This window comes from Sciurus carolinensis, chromosome 11 (genome assembly GCF_902686445.1).
Source record: "Sciurus carolinensis chromosome 11, mSciCar1.2, whole genome shotgun sequence".
In the NCBI taxonomy this organism is placed as follows: Eukaryota; Metazoa; Chordata; class Mammalia; order Rodentia; family Sciuridae; genus Sciurus; species Sciurus carolinensis.
The window spans coordinates 43,781,801-43,798,606 of NC_062223.1; the positions used below are offsets into that span (position 1 = coordinate 43,781,801).

The 16,806-nt window shown below is 35.5% G+C and overlaps 1 protein-coding gene across 1 annotated transcript in view; it reads right to left on the bottom strand.

Annotated features, from left to right (window-relative positions):
- Caprin1 (cell cycle associated protein 1) overlaps positions 1 to 16,806 on the bottom strand; it is a 38,351-nt gene that overhangs the window by 8,866 nt on the left and 12,679 nt on the right. The window contains exons 3-14 of the mRNA XM_047516481.1: positions 14,512 to 14,574; positions 14,325 to 14,411; positions 10,748 to 10,986; positions 10,577 to 10,659; positions 8,179 to 8,316; positions 6,689 to 6,741; positions 6,517 to 6,606; positions 4,152 to 4,307; positions 3,958 to 4,066; positions 2,275 to 2,336; positions 992 to 1,102; positions 662 to 811 (exon numbers count right to left, since the gene is read on the bottom strand). Coding sequence (XP_047372437.1) covers positions 662 to 811; positions 992 to 1,102; positions 2,275 to 2,336; positions 3,958 to 4,066; positions 4,152 to 4,307; positions 6,517 to 6,606; positions 6,689 to 6,741; positions 8,179 to 8,316; positions 10,577 to 10,659; positions 10,748 to 10,986; positions 14,325 to 14,411; positions 14,512 to 14,574 — 1,341 coding nt within the window. The remainder of the gene's footprint in view (positions 1 to 661; positions 812 to 991; positions 1,103 to 2,274; positions 2,337 to 3,957; positions 4,067 to 4,151; positions 4,308 to 6,516; positions 6,607 to 6,688; positions 6,742 to 8,178; positions 8,317 to 10,576; positions 10,660 to 10,747; positions 10,987 to 14,324; positions 14,412 to 14,511; positions 14,575 to 16,806) is intronic.

Here is a 16,806-nt window from a genome sequence, read left to right on the forward strand (position 1 = left end):
TACTTAACATGCAAACAGCAGCCTTAAGCTTTTTAGATATGTAAGATCTTTTTTAGTTCCTGATGCAATACCACTTGCAGAAAATTATAAATTAGTTATAACTGAGTTGAATATTTAATTCACTTTTTCAAAACTACTTTATTCACATTTTAATCAAGTTAATATTTGAAGTATTTAAACATACCTCTTTAAACTCTTTAAGCATTCCTCTGAGACCTGATTTAGCTGTATCCCACAGGTTATAGTACTTCATTATCATTATTTTATAGGATCTCTCCCAATTTCAAGATGCTTATTGAATCATGGTAAAGTATAACATCTACATTGTACTGTGAAATACCTCACTAAAACAAAAAGACTAAGCAACTAGGGCAAAATATCAACTATTAAATATAAGATATGATTGTATAGATGTTTTTGTACATTTGAACTTAGTTAATCAGATCCAAAAGGGAAAACTGCCAACAAGAAGATGCAAGTACATAAAGTTCAGATTTACCTTTGAGAATTCTAACAGAGTTTATGTTCAATTAAATATAACCCTACAATTACAGCAGATGCGGGTTCAAGCTCTGTTAAGTGAATATTCTTTGCTGACAATGTAACACGATTCTTTAGTACATACTTAAGTACTTAATATTGGTTGGATTAATTTGCTCACCGTCTGCATGGACTGGAATGGAGCTGCATTTACATTGATTCCACTGCTATGTAAAGGTTTACTTGTCCCAGCCTGAAACACCTGAGGCTGAGAAGCAGCAGGAAGGGATGATGATGCTGTAGTCTGGTCTGTGTTTAAAGAGATTGTTGCCTAAACACAGAGGGAATAAACAATTAGTGGTTTTAAAACTTTTTGTGTCAAGAAGCTCAACTACTTCATGAAAGCAAAATGGGTTCAAAAAGAAGGGTCACAGTATGAATGGTAAAGTACCTTTGCCCAATTCATGAATAAATGCTTCAATAAGTTATATAGTCTTATAGTAGAACTTGCCTGAATCTGATCAATTGGTTCCTTTTGTGGCCGTTGCTCTGTAGCATGAGAAGGCTGGTACAAGGGTTGAGACGCTGTGTAACCCTCACTTGTGGATGAAACCAAAGGAACCTAGACAGAAATTGAGAAACCAAGGTTTCTTTCTTCTTACAAAACTGACTTGTCAAAAAAATAACCCTCCTATGATGAGCATGTTAGCCCACACTTGTCATCTCAGCAACTAGAAGGTTAAGGCAGGAAGATTCCAAGTTGTCAAGGCCAGCCTGGGCAACTTAGTGAGATCCTGTCTCAAAATCAACAATAAAAAGGACTAGGAATGTAGCTCAGTGGTAAAACACCCACGGTTCAATCCCCAGTATCAAAAAATATATACATATTACTCTGCCATAAAGAATGATAAAATTATGGCATTTGCAGGCAAATGGATGAAATTGGAGAATATCATGCTAAGTGAGATAAGCCAATCTCAAAAAACTAAAGGATGAATTATCTCGCTGATAAGCGAATGATGACATATAATGGGGGGAGGGAGGGGTTAGCATTAAGGTTAGGGTTAGGTTTAGGGTTGGGGTTAAGGAGGGTGGCAAGAATGGAGGAAGAAAGGACTGTATAGAGGGAAAAGAGGGGTGGGAGGGTTGGGGGGGAAGGAAAAAAAATAACAGAATGAATCAAACAACATTACCCTACGTAAATTTATGATTACACAAATGGTATGCCTTGACTCCATGTACAGAGAAACAACATGTATCCCATTTGTTTACAATAAAAAAAAAACATATATATATATATACACACACACACACATAAATGTTAAAAATAAATACACCAACGCTGATATAGACAGGGCTAAAAACTGATACGCTTCTGAAAAGAAAAATTAATGTCACATCTCTGCATTTATAGACTACAAAACATAACAATCGCAAAAAATACATACATTTTTAAATCTCAAAATAAAATAAGCAGTTCAATATGTTCCCCCAGTTTCTAAGATTGCAAAAACTATTCTAAATTTTAGATTATCATGTCTAAACCATGTATTCTAAAAATCTACTTGGTTTAGAAAGCACACTTTATTTTAGTAAACTATTAAACACAAAAATTACAACTAAAAAAATAATCAAAAGAGAAATAAATGTAAACTCGAAAATAAAGACTGGTAACTACTCATGCCAACAGAATTTCTAAGACAAGACTTGGCTCTGATTAAATGCATGCCTGATTTTCATAAGCTAAGAAAGAGACCTAAAAAATAAACTTCGAAAAATATTGATCACTCTTACCTGTGTAGCTTCTGGTTGTACAGGAACTTGATTAGGCTGAGCAAGTCTAGATTCAGAATGAACTGAAAATAAAATTACTCTTACACAAAATCAAAATTTTTAAGAGATGTCTAAATACCGTTAATGTGGCTCCTAGTGGCAAATTTCTATGGTCAAATAATGAACAATATTTTGGTGATCAAGACAACTGGGAAGTACAGGTGATATTTTTGCTTTTAATAGAACACTTTGGTTTACTGATAGCTGGGGCTTCAGTGGTGGAGTGCTTGCCTAGCATGCATGAGACCCTGAGTACAATCCACATTACTGCACCCCAAAAAAGTTTCCACAGGAAAAAAATGAAATGCTTTAAAAAAGATACCTAATTGACCCTTATTAATAATCACCACCACTCTCCCATGCTGTTCCCCAAACCACAGTTAAATAGATCATCAAAAAATCAATTATACCAGGGGATAGGTTTGTGGTTCAGTGGTAGAGCGCTTGCCTAGCACGTGTGAGGCACTGGGTTCAATTCTCAGCACCGCATATAAATAAATGAATAAAATAATGGTCTACCAACATCTAAAAAAATTTTTTTAAATAGCATTAATACTTTGAAATTAACAGCAATATAAAAGAGAGATATGGACCAAAAAATAAAATAAAATAAAGAACCACTGATTAGTCACTTAGAAACCACCAGCTTCCACTAGAGGGTCTAACAGACTCAGCATTACTTAAATATCTAAACAGCCTTATAAGCTGTTTCCATGCTACAGGTGCTAGACTTTGACACAACTTACAGGCTAGGAAAACTACACACCTTATTTCTCTGGTAGAGCTCAGAAAATGAACACTAAAAACTGTGGCTATCTTCTAGTATGCCTAAAGTTTGTTTTGTAACTCTTGGTAGAGATATATGCTTCCTTTCCTATAGAGATATCCTCTAACTACCTTACCAAAATTAACTGTGTCACTGAACATGCTTGTACTCAGCAATTTTCTATGACATTTGGGATTATGAAACACTTAGTTTGTATATACACCACTCTGCCACTAACATTGGTATAGGATGGGGGGATGGGGGACAAGAAGACTCAAAATCACTAACAGTTCTAGAGAGAAGATCCACTTAACCCAATACAAGGCCCTGACGCTATTCATTGCTACTTCAAATAATGTTAAGAGCTGATTTAGGGAAAAGCTCAAAAATTCTCTTAAAAAGATTCCAGAGAAAAATCAACCCTACTATTTTTATTCCCAAGATTAAGTTTGAAACAAAGTCAAGAAAAATTGCACTTATGCAAGTTACAAAAACAGGCGAAACTGACCTGCAGGGTCAGGAAGAAACTGGGTGGTTACCATGGAGTTAGAGAAGAGATAACTAATAACTGAAAGAGGACACAAGTTTCTGGGGTACCAGTAATGTTCCATTTCTTAATCTGGATGCTGGTATGTTTAGTTTGTGAAAGTTCACCAAATGTGCATGCATTTTTCTGTATGTCTCTACATCATGAAAAAGTTTTAAAAATTATGGAATTATAATTCCTGTAGCAAAAACAATTACCATTTCTCTTCAAATTAAAAGACAAGAATCAATAGTTAAGCAAGCATTAAAAGGAAAAATCTCTGTAAAACCTGTAAGCACTAGTGGGTTCTATATTTACTTTATCTCTCACATAAAACTGTACAATTACTAACCAGGAGGGCAAACCAGTTGGGGCATGTCCATGTTTTGTGTTGGATTCATAGGTTGTGCAGATACAATGGCAGGATCAAGTGTCTGGTTTTCAAAATCCAGCATAGAATCCTGTAAGTTAGGACATAATGAAAGTAAGTCAAATAGTGCAAACACTTAAACTTTCTATTATAGTGTTTTACTAAAACATACTTACCTGTATAAAATTATAAGGCCCCTGCATTTGTGCCATAAGATCTTGTACTCGCTGTCTCCTTACAAGAGGATCTGCCTGAGCCACAGGAGTCAAAGAGTGAGGCTCTGGTACTGAAGGAGATGCAGCCTGAGGTTGCTGCTGGAGTGAATTTACCACCTGAAGTAGAGAGAAAGTGGAAGAATAAAACTCCACTCTTTACTATCATTAATTGGTCCCCAAGTTACATATGCTATCTATAATGCTAAGAGAACAACAGGCTTTGAAGTAGTTACTCAAATGGACCACAGTATACCAAACTTAACATTCTGATCAATGGCATCACTTCTACAATATTCTCAATCCCACAGGATCACTATGTAGCATCTCAAATTTACTTTATAAACTGCTTTCAAAGAGAGATTACTGTGCTTTCTTCCAAAATTAAATGTATTTTGCTTAAACTATTACATCCTCTATAACAACTGGATCAATAAGATCTATACCAAATATATATATATCAGTACCTGGTATCTAGTCAGCACTCAAGAAGTACTGGCTACTATTAGCATCAAAATTTGGAATTCTTCTATTTTCTCTGCCAATATAACATGACAGGACAGGATTAAGCTCTCACCACCCGACCTAAACTGCTATGAAAGCCGTTCATTCTACCGGTCTTTTCCCCAACTCTAATAACTTCCTTCTCTTCCTCATTGCTCTTAACAAATCTCTGGTCTGCTTAGAAATCCTCACTACTTTATCACATCAAATTCATATTCTCTGGATCTTTAGACCATGAAAATTACTATCTGTTGAGTCTGGGGAAATCATCTTATTTCCATTATAAACAACACTAAGATAAAAAAATCACTAAGTTATTAATCATAAAAACCAACTTATCTGTCTGCTAACAACTTCAGATGTTCCAAAAATTCCTAGAACCCTATATGATTAGCCCTTAAAAGACCCACCCAGCAGATATTAAGAACAAATCATTAGCACAGTGCTTAAGTACAATAATATGCACGTCAGTCAAATAAAATGCAAATACTTAACCACAAAGCACTATATGTTAGTTCCCAACCTTTTTGTTAATAAAACAACTATGCTAATAATTCATTTCTACTCCCTCTCCCAACCCAAACACACACTAAAGTACTGAAGATGGAACCCAGGAATGCTTTACCACTGAGCTATATCCCCCAGCCCTTTTAATTTTTGATTTTAAGATAGGACCTTGCTAATTTGCCAAAGCTGGTCTTGCACTTTTTGGCTTCCTGAATCATTGAGATTGTAGAGGTATACCACCATGCCCAACTTTCACTTCTACTTCAATATCCATGCTAAAATATAATTACCTGATTCCACTAAAAACATGTAACTAAGTCTACTTAGTACAACTAGTTGGCACATCTCTTTTACAAATCATAATACTACAGATTTTTTTATCTGTTTTTCGCCTAACCCCCGTCACATTTTTAAAATGCATTTCTTATTTGGCAAATATACATATTTTGTTGTTAGGGTTTCATGGGAATAGTATTTTCATCCCTATTAAATAACTTTCTGATGTAAAGGCCCAATTCTTTACCCATTCTATTAACATTGTACATTTTGATACTTCAACAGAGAGCTGAGGTACTGATGCAATTATACCTTTGGAGAATGACCCTGATAGCAGAATAACGAAAAGTATATTACCCAAAGCTTAAAAATACTTCCTACACTTTGGAGGTAAAGGAGACATGAAAAGACGATTTAAAAAGGCTAGGACCAACCAGTAAGGCTTTTTTTTTTTTTTTTTCTTTTCTTTTTACTCTTTTGCAAGGCACACCAAAAAGAAATTCAAGTACAAGTAAATAAATCAAAGCTAACTTTTCCTCTAATTAACTTATGCCAGGATAGTCTGAAGGCAGAGAGGAGAAATATTAGGAGAACAATGAACTAGAGATGAGAACCTGGGGGAAAAAAAAATGCTTGATATGAGATATGAGATAACACCAAGCAACACTCAGGAAATCCAAAGTCTCATATCTAAAAAAAACAGCATTAGGGTGAAGAAGGTCATACTTCCTACAAGGTTGGTTCTTCTGAAACTATCAATATGGAAGACCAGATTTTAACAGATCAACCTGATAAAAGAAACCATAGTTTTCTACTTTTGACAGATTAACTCATAACTTTGTATAAAATAATTTTTATAATCAGCAAGCAGCAATTCTAGTACATAGTCACAGGAATAAATGAATCATCTTTTACCAGTCTTGTGTATGAATTTGTTATTATAATAAATATACTAATGCTGCAAAAAAAATCTTAATTGGTCCGCAGGAGAGATCGAAATTACTAAAGACAAAAACAACCTTGTAATACAGAGAATTCTTACCTCAACCGTTTCAACTGTCCACTCATCTACCACCTGCTCCTTTTCACCACTGCTGAACTGTGTTTCTGCCATAAATTGTCTATTTACATACTGCAAAGCAAAGTAAATGTTTGAGACATCTGTTTGAAAGACAGAAAGGTAGAGGCAGCATTAAAAAAAAAAAAAATCATACCTCTGTTGATTCAACTTCACTTTGCTCAGTGTATTCTTCTGCTGGCTCAGGTTCTAAGAGGTTAAAAAATTATTAAAAAAAAAAAAAAAAACAAACAAGATTTCAATTCAGTGAAAGCAGTTTATCTAACACTAGAATGGTGGATAATTGTCATTCACAAACCTGTCCAAACTCAGAACATACAACACCAATAGTGCACCCTATTGCTAAACTAGACTTTGGGTGACATGCCAAAGGCAGTTCATCAACTGAAACATATGTACCACTCTAGCTGGGGTGGTATGCATGGGTAGGGGTAGGACAAAGTGGAAAATTTCTATAAACTTTGTTCAATGTTCCTGTGAAACTAAAACTGCTCTAAAAAAATACTCTAGTTTTTTAATCATGTAAAAAATGCAACAATTCTTTTTAAAATCCGAATAATAGTTCACCTATATTTTACCATTTTTACAGTAATATGTTTAGAAAGTTTTCTTTACCTTTATTGCAAAACAAATTAGTATTATTAGAGTTTATTCTACATGGGGTGTAATATAAATACAGAGCTACCACATTAAAATCCTTCTGTTTCCATAAGTGATGGTATAAAGCAGCACACAAATTAAAATCTTATTCTCCATTTTAACATAATTAGGAAAAATAAAAATACTGCCCTATATTGTTATCTGCTACTATAAATTTCAACAATGTACAATCTTCTCTTCTGGTTTCAACTTCAGAACTAACACTTACACAGTAATTACCATGAACCTGGTACTCCATATACACTTTACATATTACATTCTAAATGAAGACCTGAGGTACAAAAAGCTTCAATAACTTGTCCAAAGTTCTATAGCTGGTAGGCACTGAAACCAAGATTTGAACCCAGGCAGTCTGATTCTAGAATCCATGCTTTTACTATTAAAAATTTATGCTCTGATAACGTACATTGTACTCACAATTTTACTCATTTTAAAAAGTAGTCATAGTTAAGTAACCAGCAACATGATTTAGAGTATTTTGATAGGTGTTAAAATCATTTAGAAAAGACCTTGCCATTGAGACGTTAATAAGGCAAAATTACAGTATTATAATCCTCCCATCATTAAAAAACAATATTCACCCTATATACAGGCATGATAAACAGCAGTTAAGTTCACATGTCAGACAAAAATTCTATTTTATAACCCTTACAAGAAGTGGCCCTCCCCAAATTCCTCCCCATCAATCCTTCAGCAAGAGAAATACCACTTTATAACTGTGATGATCAAGATCAATAAAACAAATGATGGAGTGAATACTTCAAGGAATGACTATTTTTTGTTTTTTCTCCCCCTCTTTTGAGGGCATTACTCGATGTGCTTTGTTTTTTTAACATTTTGTCACACTTAAAGTTTCTTTACAAATTTGTTGGTATGTATATAATAACTAAATAAGTAGAAAACTTGCAGCAAAGGAAAGTCAGACTCAGAACCTAAACTAAAGCTCATATTTCCCTAAGTACTCACCAGCTTCAGCTACCTGGTCTTCCACTATAGGTGCAGAGGCTGCCTCTTCTTCCTCACACAGCCCATTCTGATGATTATGGGTGCTATCAAAGTAGTTTGACTGGAAAACACGCTCAACAATTTCCTTTAGAGCTTTATCTAAAAAAGAATATGAATTAGATAAGAGTATCAGATGAGCAAAGATTCAACATTCTCAAGTACTGTAATAAAAAGAAAAACACCTAACCAACTACTGCAAAAACATATACATAAGATTTAATCTCACTGAGAAGAGAAGGTATTACAGAGTGATAAAGAAAAAGAACCACCTATCTAAGCTTTGTGGGGGCGTAAGGGGGAGGAAAATTACATCATGAATAGTACACATAGGCCCAAAAGGTTGGACCTAGTCAGAGGAGATCACTTGGGGTTTTCCTGTTGTAACTGCTACAAAAGCTGAGAGAGATGAGTAAAGGTGTGTAAAAGTGTTTCAAGGAAGAGGAAAGAGCATTTATAAAGTCCTAAGCAAGGAAGGATGCCAAATTCAAGAAAAGGATACCACTGTGACTGGAGCACAGGAGGAAGAAAAAGCGTAGGAGTAAAGATGATGCTGCAGAAGACTGGATAAAGGCCAGACTGTGAATGCCCTTGAAGTTAAGAAAAAATGCATGTAAAACATGTTAAAAAGAAGTCTTTTAGAGATTTTAAAGAGGGGAAAGAAGTAGATTCAGTAAGCAACTGTATTAGATAAAAAGACATAAAAATAGAAGAAAAAGAGAAGTAGACTCAAAAGGCAAATGAAAATAGTCAAATTTGGTATGCTAGGATATTGAAAAGGTAGGGGGCCTTAGAGGTATACAAAAGAATTATTCTCAATTTCCAGGCCTTGTAATATAAATCTGTATAAAGTAAGGTCATTCCCTGATAGGTCACTGTACAGAAAAATAAAACTTTAAGGACCATACTTGTTATCAAAGTTTTCTAAAATCAATCCTAATAAAACTATTACCAGGGGCTTGGGTTGTTGCTCGGTGGTAGAGCGCATGCCTTGCATGTGTGAGACCCTGGGTTTTAGTGAGATTGTGAAATTTAAACTTCCTTTTTAAAAATAATCTCTAGGGCTGGGGAGAGATAGCTCAGTCGGTGGAGTGCTTGCCTTGTAAACACAAGGCCCTGGGTTCAATCCCCAGCACCAAAAAAAAAAAAAAAAAAAAAACCTCTAGTTGCATATGAGATACATTATGTCCAATTAACAGGAGTCTAAGAACTAAAAATTAAAAGATAAAGGAATGACCACAAGTAGAATGTACAAGATGAAATGTTCTTTGTAAAACTTCAGTCATAAGGAAAAACCAGCGCCTACCTAATAACATAAACTTCAGAAAGTCAATCTGGTATTAATCTATCTAGTTTAAGCACAGTTAAAATTCTATGTAAAACTATGTCAAGGGACTGGGATATATCTCAGTGGTGGAGAGTTTGCCTAGCTAGCAATGTACCAAGGGCTTGTGTTAGATACCTAGTGCTAGTATCCCCAATGATCCATGTCAAAGGCTTGGTTGCCAGCCTGTGGTGCTATGGGGAGATGGGAACCAGTAAGAGGCAAAATCTAGTGGAAGAAGTTAGGTCATTGGGGGTGTGCTCTTGAAGGAAATACTGGTACCCTAGGCCCCTCCTATCTGCTTCCCAATTGTGTTGAGGTAAACAACTCTGTTCCACCACAGGTTCCCCGCAATGGTTTGCCCTGCCACAGTCCCCAAACCAACAGAGCAAGGTGACCATTTACAGAGATCTCTGAAACTATGAGCCAAAAAACTTTCCCTCCTAATAACTCAGGTACTTTGTCATAGTAACAGAAAGCTGATTAACATCCAGCACCACAAAAAACACAAAACCATGTAAGTTAGGACTCCTATCTTTACAGACTGTCACTAATGGTTTTTTGTTTTGTTGGGGTACTGAGGACTAAACTCAAGAGATACTCTACCACTGAGCTACAGCCCCAGTCCTTTTAATTACTTATTTTCAGAGAGGATTTCGCTAAGTTGCTCAAACTTGCAATCCTCCTGCCTCATCCTCTTGAGTGGAGGAATTACAGGCATGTGCAATGGTGCCCAACTGTCACTAGTTCTGACTTACATAAAACACATACCACAAACATGCCCAAAAAGGAAACAGGAAAGTGAAACAGTGGATGAATGTAACTTACGCACTTCAAAATTTTCTTCAACGTTAAGGAAAAAACGAATTTTTAAAAATTTAGGGGTTGGGGGTCGTGGCTCAGTGGTAGAGCACTTGCCTGGCATGTGTGAGGCAGTGGGTTCGATCCTCAGCACCACATAAAAATAATAAAGATTTTTTTTAAATTAAAAAAAAAAAAAATTTAGTTACAAAATCAGAGTGATTTTTTGATACTTACAGGTTGTTCCACATACAGATTTTTCCTTCCCTTCCAACAAGTCCCACAAATGAATGGAGGCATGTTCATACTGCTCATTCAACCTTATAATAATAACAAATAATTAATTACCTTTTAGTTGTTAATTAGAGGCAATTATTTAGAAGTTTCTATTATCAAACAGCAATATACCTTAAGCTCATGTCCCGTTCAGGGTCTACTAACTTGTAGAATTCATCCAACAATGACAATTCCTCTTCAGACAATATTGGTACTCCATTCAACCCTTGTTTCAAGTCAGTTCGCACTTCATCGTCTCCCAATTTATCCAAAACATACTGTAGCTCTAGTACAGTTTTTAAACGTTTCTGTTCAGCTTCTTCTCTCATAAGCTGCTCCCGGCGTGCTGTCTTCTTTATTGTTTTCTGAATCTATAAAAGAATATAAACTATAAGACACCAAAATTACAACTTTTTAAGTACCTTCCACCAACTTACAAGGAGATACTAAAACCCAGTGTCTCCTTGCACCCAACAATCCACTGCTATCAGAAAGGCATTCTGACTGAAAATAACATCTAAAACTGATGGGTTTTTATGAATAAGAGGACACTGGAAGAGTTTTATAAAACTTAAATATTTAGTTCAATCAATTTCAGGTCCAATGTAAAGAAGATATATTTCATATGGCTGGGTTTAGTGGCACACACTTATAATTCCTACTCAGTAGGTTGAGGCAGGAGGATCCAAGTTTGAGGTCAGGCTGGGTAACTTAGCAAGACCCTGTCTCAAATAAAAAGCACTGGGCATGTACTTCAGTGGTAAAAGTGGCTCCTGAATTCAATTCTAAGTACCACAAAAAAGGATGATTCCAAATTTAACCAATCTATTTTAACATAAGATATGTCTTAAGCAGCTGCTAAAAATTCAGAACACATCTTTTTCTAAATGGTAATATAACTACTGTTGCCAATGAATTAATGTATTTGGCATTTGTTCCTAAACAATCTAGCAGACAAGGACAGTAAGGAAGTGGAATGGGTACATATGAAATGATTACCCATGAGACAGATGCCACAGAAGCTATGGATAGGTACAGAGATGTTCAATATATTCTTAAGTTTTATATGTTTGAAAGTTTCTGATACTAGAACATATAAAAATTAGAATTAAACTGAGTCAATTAAAAAAGCATGAATTATTTTTCCTACTACACTTTTTCTTCCCTGGAAAGGTTGAAGGGATAGCATCAGCCATACGCAAATATTTCTCTCTTCCTTTTTTAATGTTTAGCATCAGTTTGGGGATACAGAAAGGTCAGTCTTTTCAAAAACTCATTGCAGTGTTTTCCTTTCCACATTTCCCCCTTCTCAAACTTCACAGCAATGAACTGACCCAGAGAAAACCAAAAAATAGCCAGGCACAGTGGCGCATGCCTGTAATACTAGCAGCTTGGGAGGGTGAGGCAGGAGCATCGAGAATTCAAAGCCAGTCTCAGTAACTTAGCAAGGACCTACACAACTTAGACAGATCCTGTCCCAAAATTTAAAAAAACAAAAACAACTGAGGGGATGTGGTTCAGTGGTTGAGCACCCCTGGGTTCAATCTCCAGTACAATTAAAAAAAAAAGGACCCATGATATCTACAATATGGGGGAAAGGGACAAGACCTGAGAAGAATGATGACAGTTACAAGAAGACAAAACCATAATGGTAGCAGAGTGGGCAAATGATATGTTAGCAATAAATGGAAAGGAAATGAATAATATATATGAACAGACAGATAAGATATAAGTTAGGATGGATAAGAAAGCTTTCAAGGAGAAAGTGACACCCATTAAAATGAATGAGTTTTTCAATCTTAGGGGAGGCAGTTTACATCTCTTTTAGGTAGCCGGAGAAGAAGCAAGAATATGAAAGGAAGTGAGATGCAAAAGAAGATAATGAAGAAAGCTACTTTTGATGAAACAGCACTTCAACTAAGGAATAAGGTGAACTAGAAAAGGTAGGCTGAAGCTCTTGAATGCTTAGGAAAAAAAAAAAAAAAAAATCACTGCCAATGAAGTTAAAGGTTCAGACAAACGTTCCTGAAAACACTAAAGAGTTAAAATAAAAGCAAAGAATACAGATATATAACTTATTCACTGACAATGGTTTCAGAAATGCTATATTAAATTGTATGGCAACACTGCTTCTATGACCCATGAGAAAGGAAGGAAAAAGAAAATGAAAAGGAAAGAAAGAATTAATTGAGTACAGTTCATCAAGCCTGAAATTCTGATCTAAGCCAAGAGGAACAAACCCCTACGTGGATCTACTATGGTCTATATATGTCCCCCAAAATTCATGTGTTGGAAACAATCTCCTCAATACAACAGTCTTCCAAGGTAGGGCCTTTTGGGTGTCTATTTAGGTCGTAAGAGCTCATGAATGGATAAATGCTGTTGCTAAAAGGGACTGCAGAAGTGGGTTCACCCTCTTACCTTTCTACCTCCACCATAAAAGGATATGGCAAGAAGGTCCTTACCAGAGGCTGGTGCTTTGGTCTTGGTCTTTCCAGCCTCCGAAACTATGAGAAATAAATTGGGTGGGGAGGGTTTACGGGGAATAGAACTCACGGGCACTCAACCATTAAGCCACATTGCCAGCCCTATTTTGTATTTTATTTAGAGACAGGGTCTCAGTGAGTTGCTTAGCACCTCACTTTGCTGAGGCTGGCTTTGAGCTCTCAGTCCTCCTGCCACAGCCTCGGAGCCACTGAGATTACAGGCATGTGCTACTGTGCCTGGCTAAGAAATAAATTTTTGCTCTTTATAAATTATCCAGTCTATGTATTTTTATAGCAGCACAAAACAGACTAAGATATCGTTTGGGGGAAAATCGTCACAATTTTTCCTTCATCAATTATAATAAGATCAACATTAAGTGCTTAAAATATATTAGTTATGTATCAAACACTCTTCTAAGCACAGTCCTATGAAGTAGGGACTACTATTTTCACCACTTTAAAGATTAGAAAACTGATATGCTATGATGGCCTCTTTCTTTTACCCTTCTATTTTCTCCAGAAAATCTTAATACAGGAACAGAGAAATTAAGTAATTCATCCAAGGTCATAAAACAAGTGATAGAATCAGATTTAACCTAGGCAATCTGCTTCCTGAATCAGATCTATTAATCCTTGTATTACATTATTTCTCATGTAAAAGACTGTCAGAGATAACTTTATAATTTCAATGTTACTAGCCTTTCCTCAAATAAATTACTTATTCAGAAAACTTATTTTTTTTACACCAATGAGATCTTTAAGATAACTTACTATATGACTTTTGTCCTATCTCAAAACTTAAGTCCTTTAAAAGACATCTCTCAGGTGTTACAACAAACTACACAGACTTGCTTCCAAGGCATCTTACATATAATCTGATCCTCTGGGCCCAGTGGCACAGACTTGTAATCCCAGCAACTCCAGAGGCTGAGGCAAGAAGATCTCAAGTTTAAGACTAGCCTCTGCAATTAGCCCTAAGCAACTTAGCAAGACCCTGTCTCAAAATAAGACATTAAAATAAAAAAGGACTTGGAAGGAGCGAGGCTCAGCGGTTAAGCACCCCTGGGTTCAATCCCTGGTACCAAAAGAAAAGATACAATTGGATTGACTGCTCACCTTGCAGAGAGTTTATAAATGTATAGAAGGACTAAAATCCAAAACACAAATTTTTCTCTAACCCTATTTTTAGCATTTCATAAACACATGTATTATCTTTTACATACATCTTGACTTAATGCCATGAAACTTCTCTGTAGTTCTTTTGCAAATTCCAAATTATTTGTGACTTCCTGGTACTTTGATACAGCATCCTAAAATGACAAAAACAGAACCCAACTTTATTAGAATCACAAGAATTGTAAAATTCATTTGCTTATTCAAAATAGTAAGCATAAAATATAACATCTTTACCAGCTGATCTTGATTAAGCCTTTCTCCTTTATTCATTCGTTCCTGGTAATCATCAAGCTTACCCTATTTAAAAAAAATTTTAAAAAAAATTACATTCCATATTTAAAGTGTGTACCAGTTTAATGTAAAAATGACAAAACCCAAGCAATCGTCAAAATATGTCTCAAATTTTGCCTTATACTTTTGAGATATACTCTAGATTAAGTAATAAACACTAAATTTAATAGTGAACTAAAAATAATCATCACAGCTGAATGATATCAAATACCTATAAATCAATGAAACATTGTTTATCTTTTACGGTACTCGGAAAAGCAGCAGAAAGGCCCAGGTGTACAGTTCCTAATCACATGGGGGAGGGTCACAATTTGATTAGGATTCTGTTTCTACCCAAGTAAGCATATCAGACATTTACAATATTGAATTTTTATGGCCTCTCTCCCCTTCTTCCTCCCTTCAAGGATTCACATGAATAGATAGTATAAAAAGAGGGTGTTTTCCTAAATAATCCCACAGGCATATATTGTCTTTGATATACTTTATTTATCTTGAATAACATGAGATATTTCCAAGTTACTGTTTTCACTTAAGGGCAGTACACTAGTCAACAGTTTTGCTTAAGGATAAGGGTAAAAAAAAAGGACCCTCTGGCTTAAGATTACCTCTATTTGCCAAATTGAAAATTTTGAAGGTTTCCCACACTACTACTATTAGATAAGATTCCAAAGAAAAAGGATACTTAGGTAATAAAAGAGTCAAGAATTAAGTTATTATAGTTAAGGGTTGGAAGATAGGAAATAAATCCATACTAAGAAGAAAATACTTAATATAACCATAGTAAAATTTGAACATATGTAGCGAGCAACAGTAACATTAACTAAGAAGCCAAATACAATGGAACATACTAATAAAGAACAAGAGCTTCAGAAACCAGGTTAAAAGCAATGGTAGTGAAGTTTTTATAAGTCAAATGATCCATTTTCTTTGTACCAGAAACAAGTCAACTTGCATAACCATCCTACCCTGAACTGAAAGGTATCACAATTAGTCACACTGGATGTAAATAAAAACAAGACAATTATTAAAACATTAAAAGCTAATTAAAAGTATCCAATTTTATTTAGATGAACTACTTCATGCCACCTATAAGCCCTCAGCTAAAGAGGTACAAATTCAAGTCTACTGGTTGAAAAACAGTTTACACTGATCTGGTGAGCATTACCCCAAGTGCAAAAGACGTGCTCAATTACCTCAGAACACTCTAAGGGTTAATAAAAACAGCTCATTCCCTTTGAAAGAGAACAGGCTATTTTCCTTCTTCCCTGGAACTACAGATTTAACCCAGAGGCACTTTTCCACTCAGTCACATTCCTAGTCCTTTACTTTGAGAGAGGGTCTCATTAAGTCACTTGGGGCTGACCTCAAACTTGTGATCCTCCTGCCTCAGCCTCCAGAGTTTCTGGGATTGATTAATAGGCATGCACCACTGCTGCCAGCATCTATTTTTCTTTTAAGGAATAAGACACTGAAGTTTTGTTTTTAATTTATGACTCAGGATATTCCGATGTAACAGAATTATAGTCAGAATTCCTCAATCCAGAAACATACAGACAATAGCCAGGTGCAATAGCATATGCCCACAATCCCAGCAATTCAGGAGATGAGCCAGATGGACCAAGTTCAAGGCCAGTGTTGGCAATAAGACCCTATCTCAAAATACAAAATTTAAAAGGGTTAGGGATGGAGCTCAGTGATAAAGTGCCTATGGGTTCAATAACCATTACCTAAACAAAGACACATAAAAAGATTTGCAAATAGGCATGCCTAAAATTCAGTACTAATTTATAGCAAAAAATCTGAACTAAACAGGGTACACTGTGGTGGAAGGTGGGGGGTGTGCTGGTGACACCTATTTCCTTATTATCTTCCTTTTTCCTATACTATTATACACTTTTTAAGGAAACTGTTGCTGAATCTAGAATATAAAGTATACTATGTATCTCTCACAGAGTTTATGTTTAGTACTCTTAATATTCTGCAATGAACACATAATAAAAAATGGTTATAACTATATGCTATATAAAAGATGTTAAGATGGACAGATTTGAGGATATTGTCAGTACTTTCAAGAGCCATGAGCCTGTACTATTGTATAGTAGGGTAAGCTATTCAATAGCAGAAAAGGTCCAAATTTTTACACAATCACAAATTTAGTATTCAGTCTACCTGAGAGCTATAGCAGATTACATTTTCCCAAAATAGCTACAACATCTGCAGCACCATATGCGATTTACA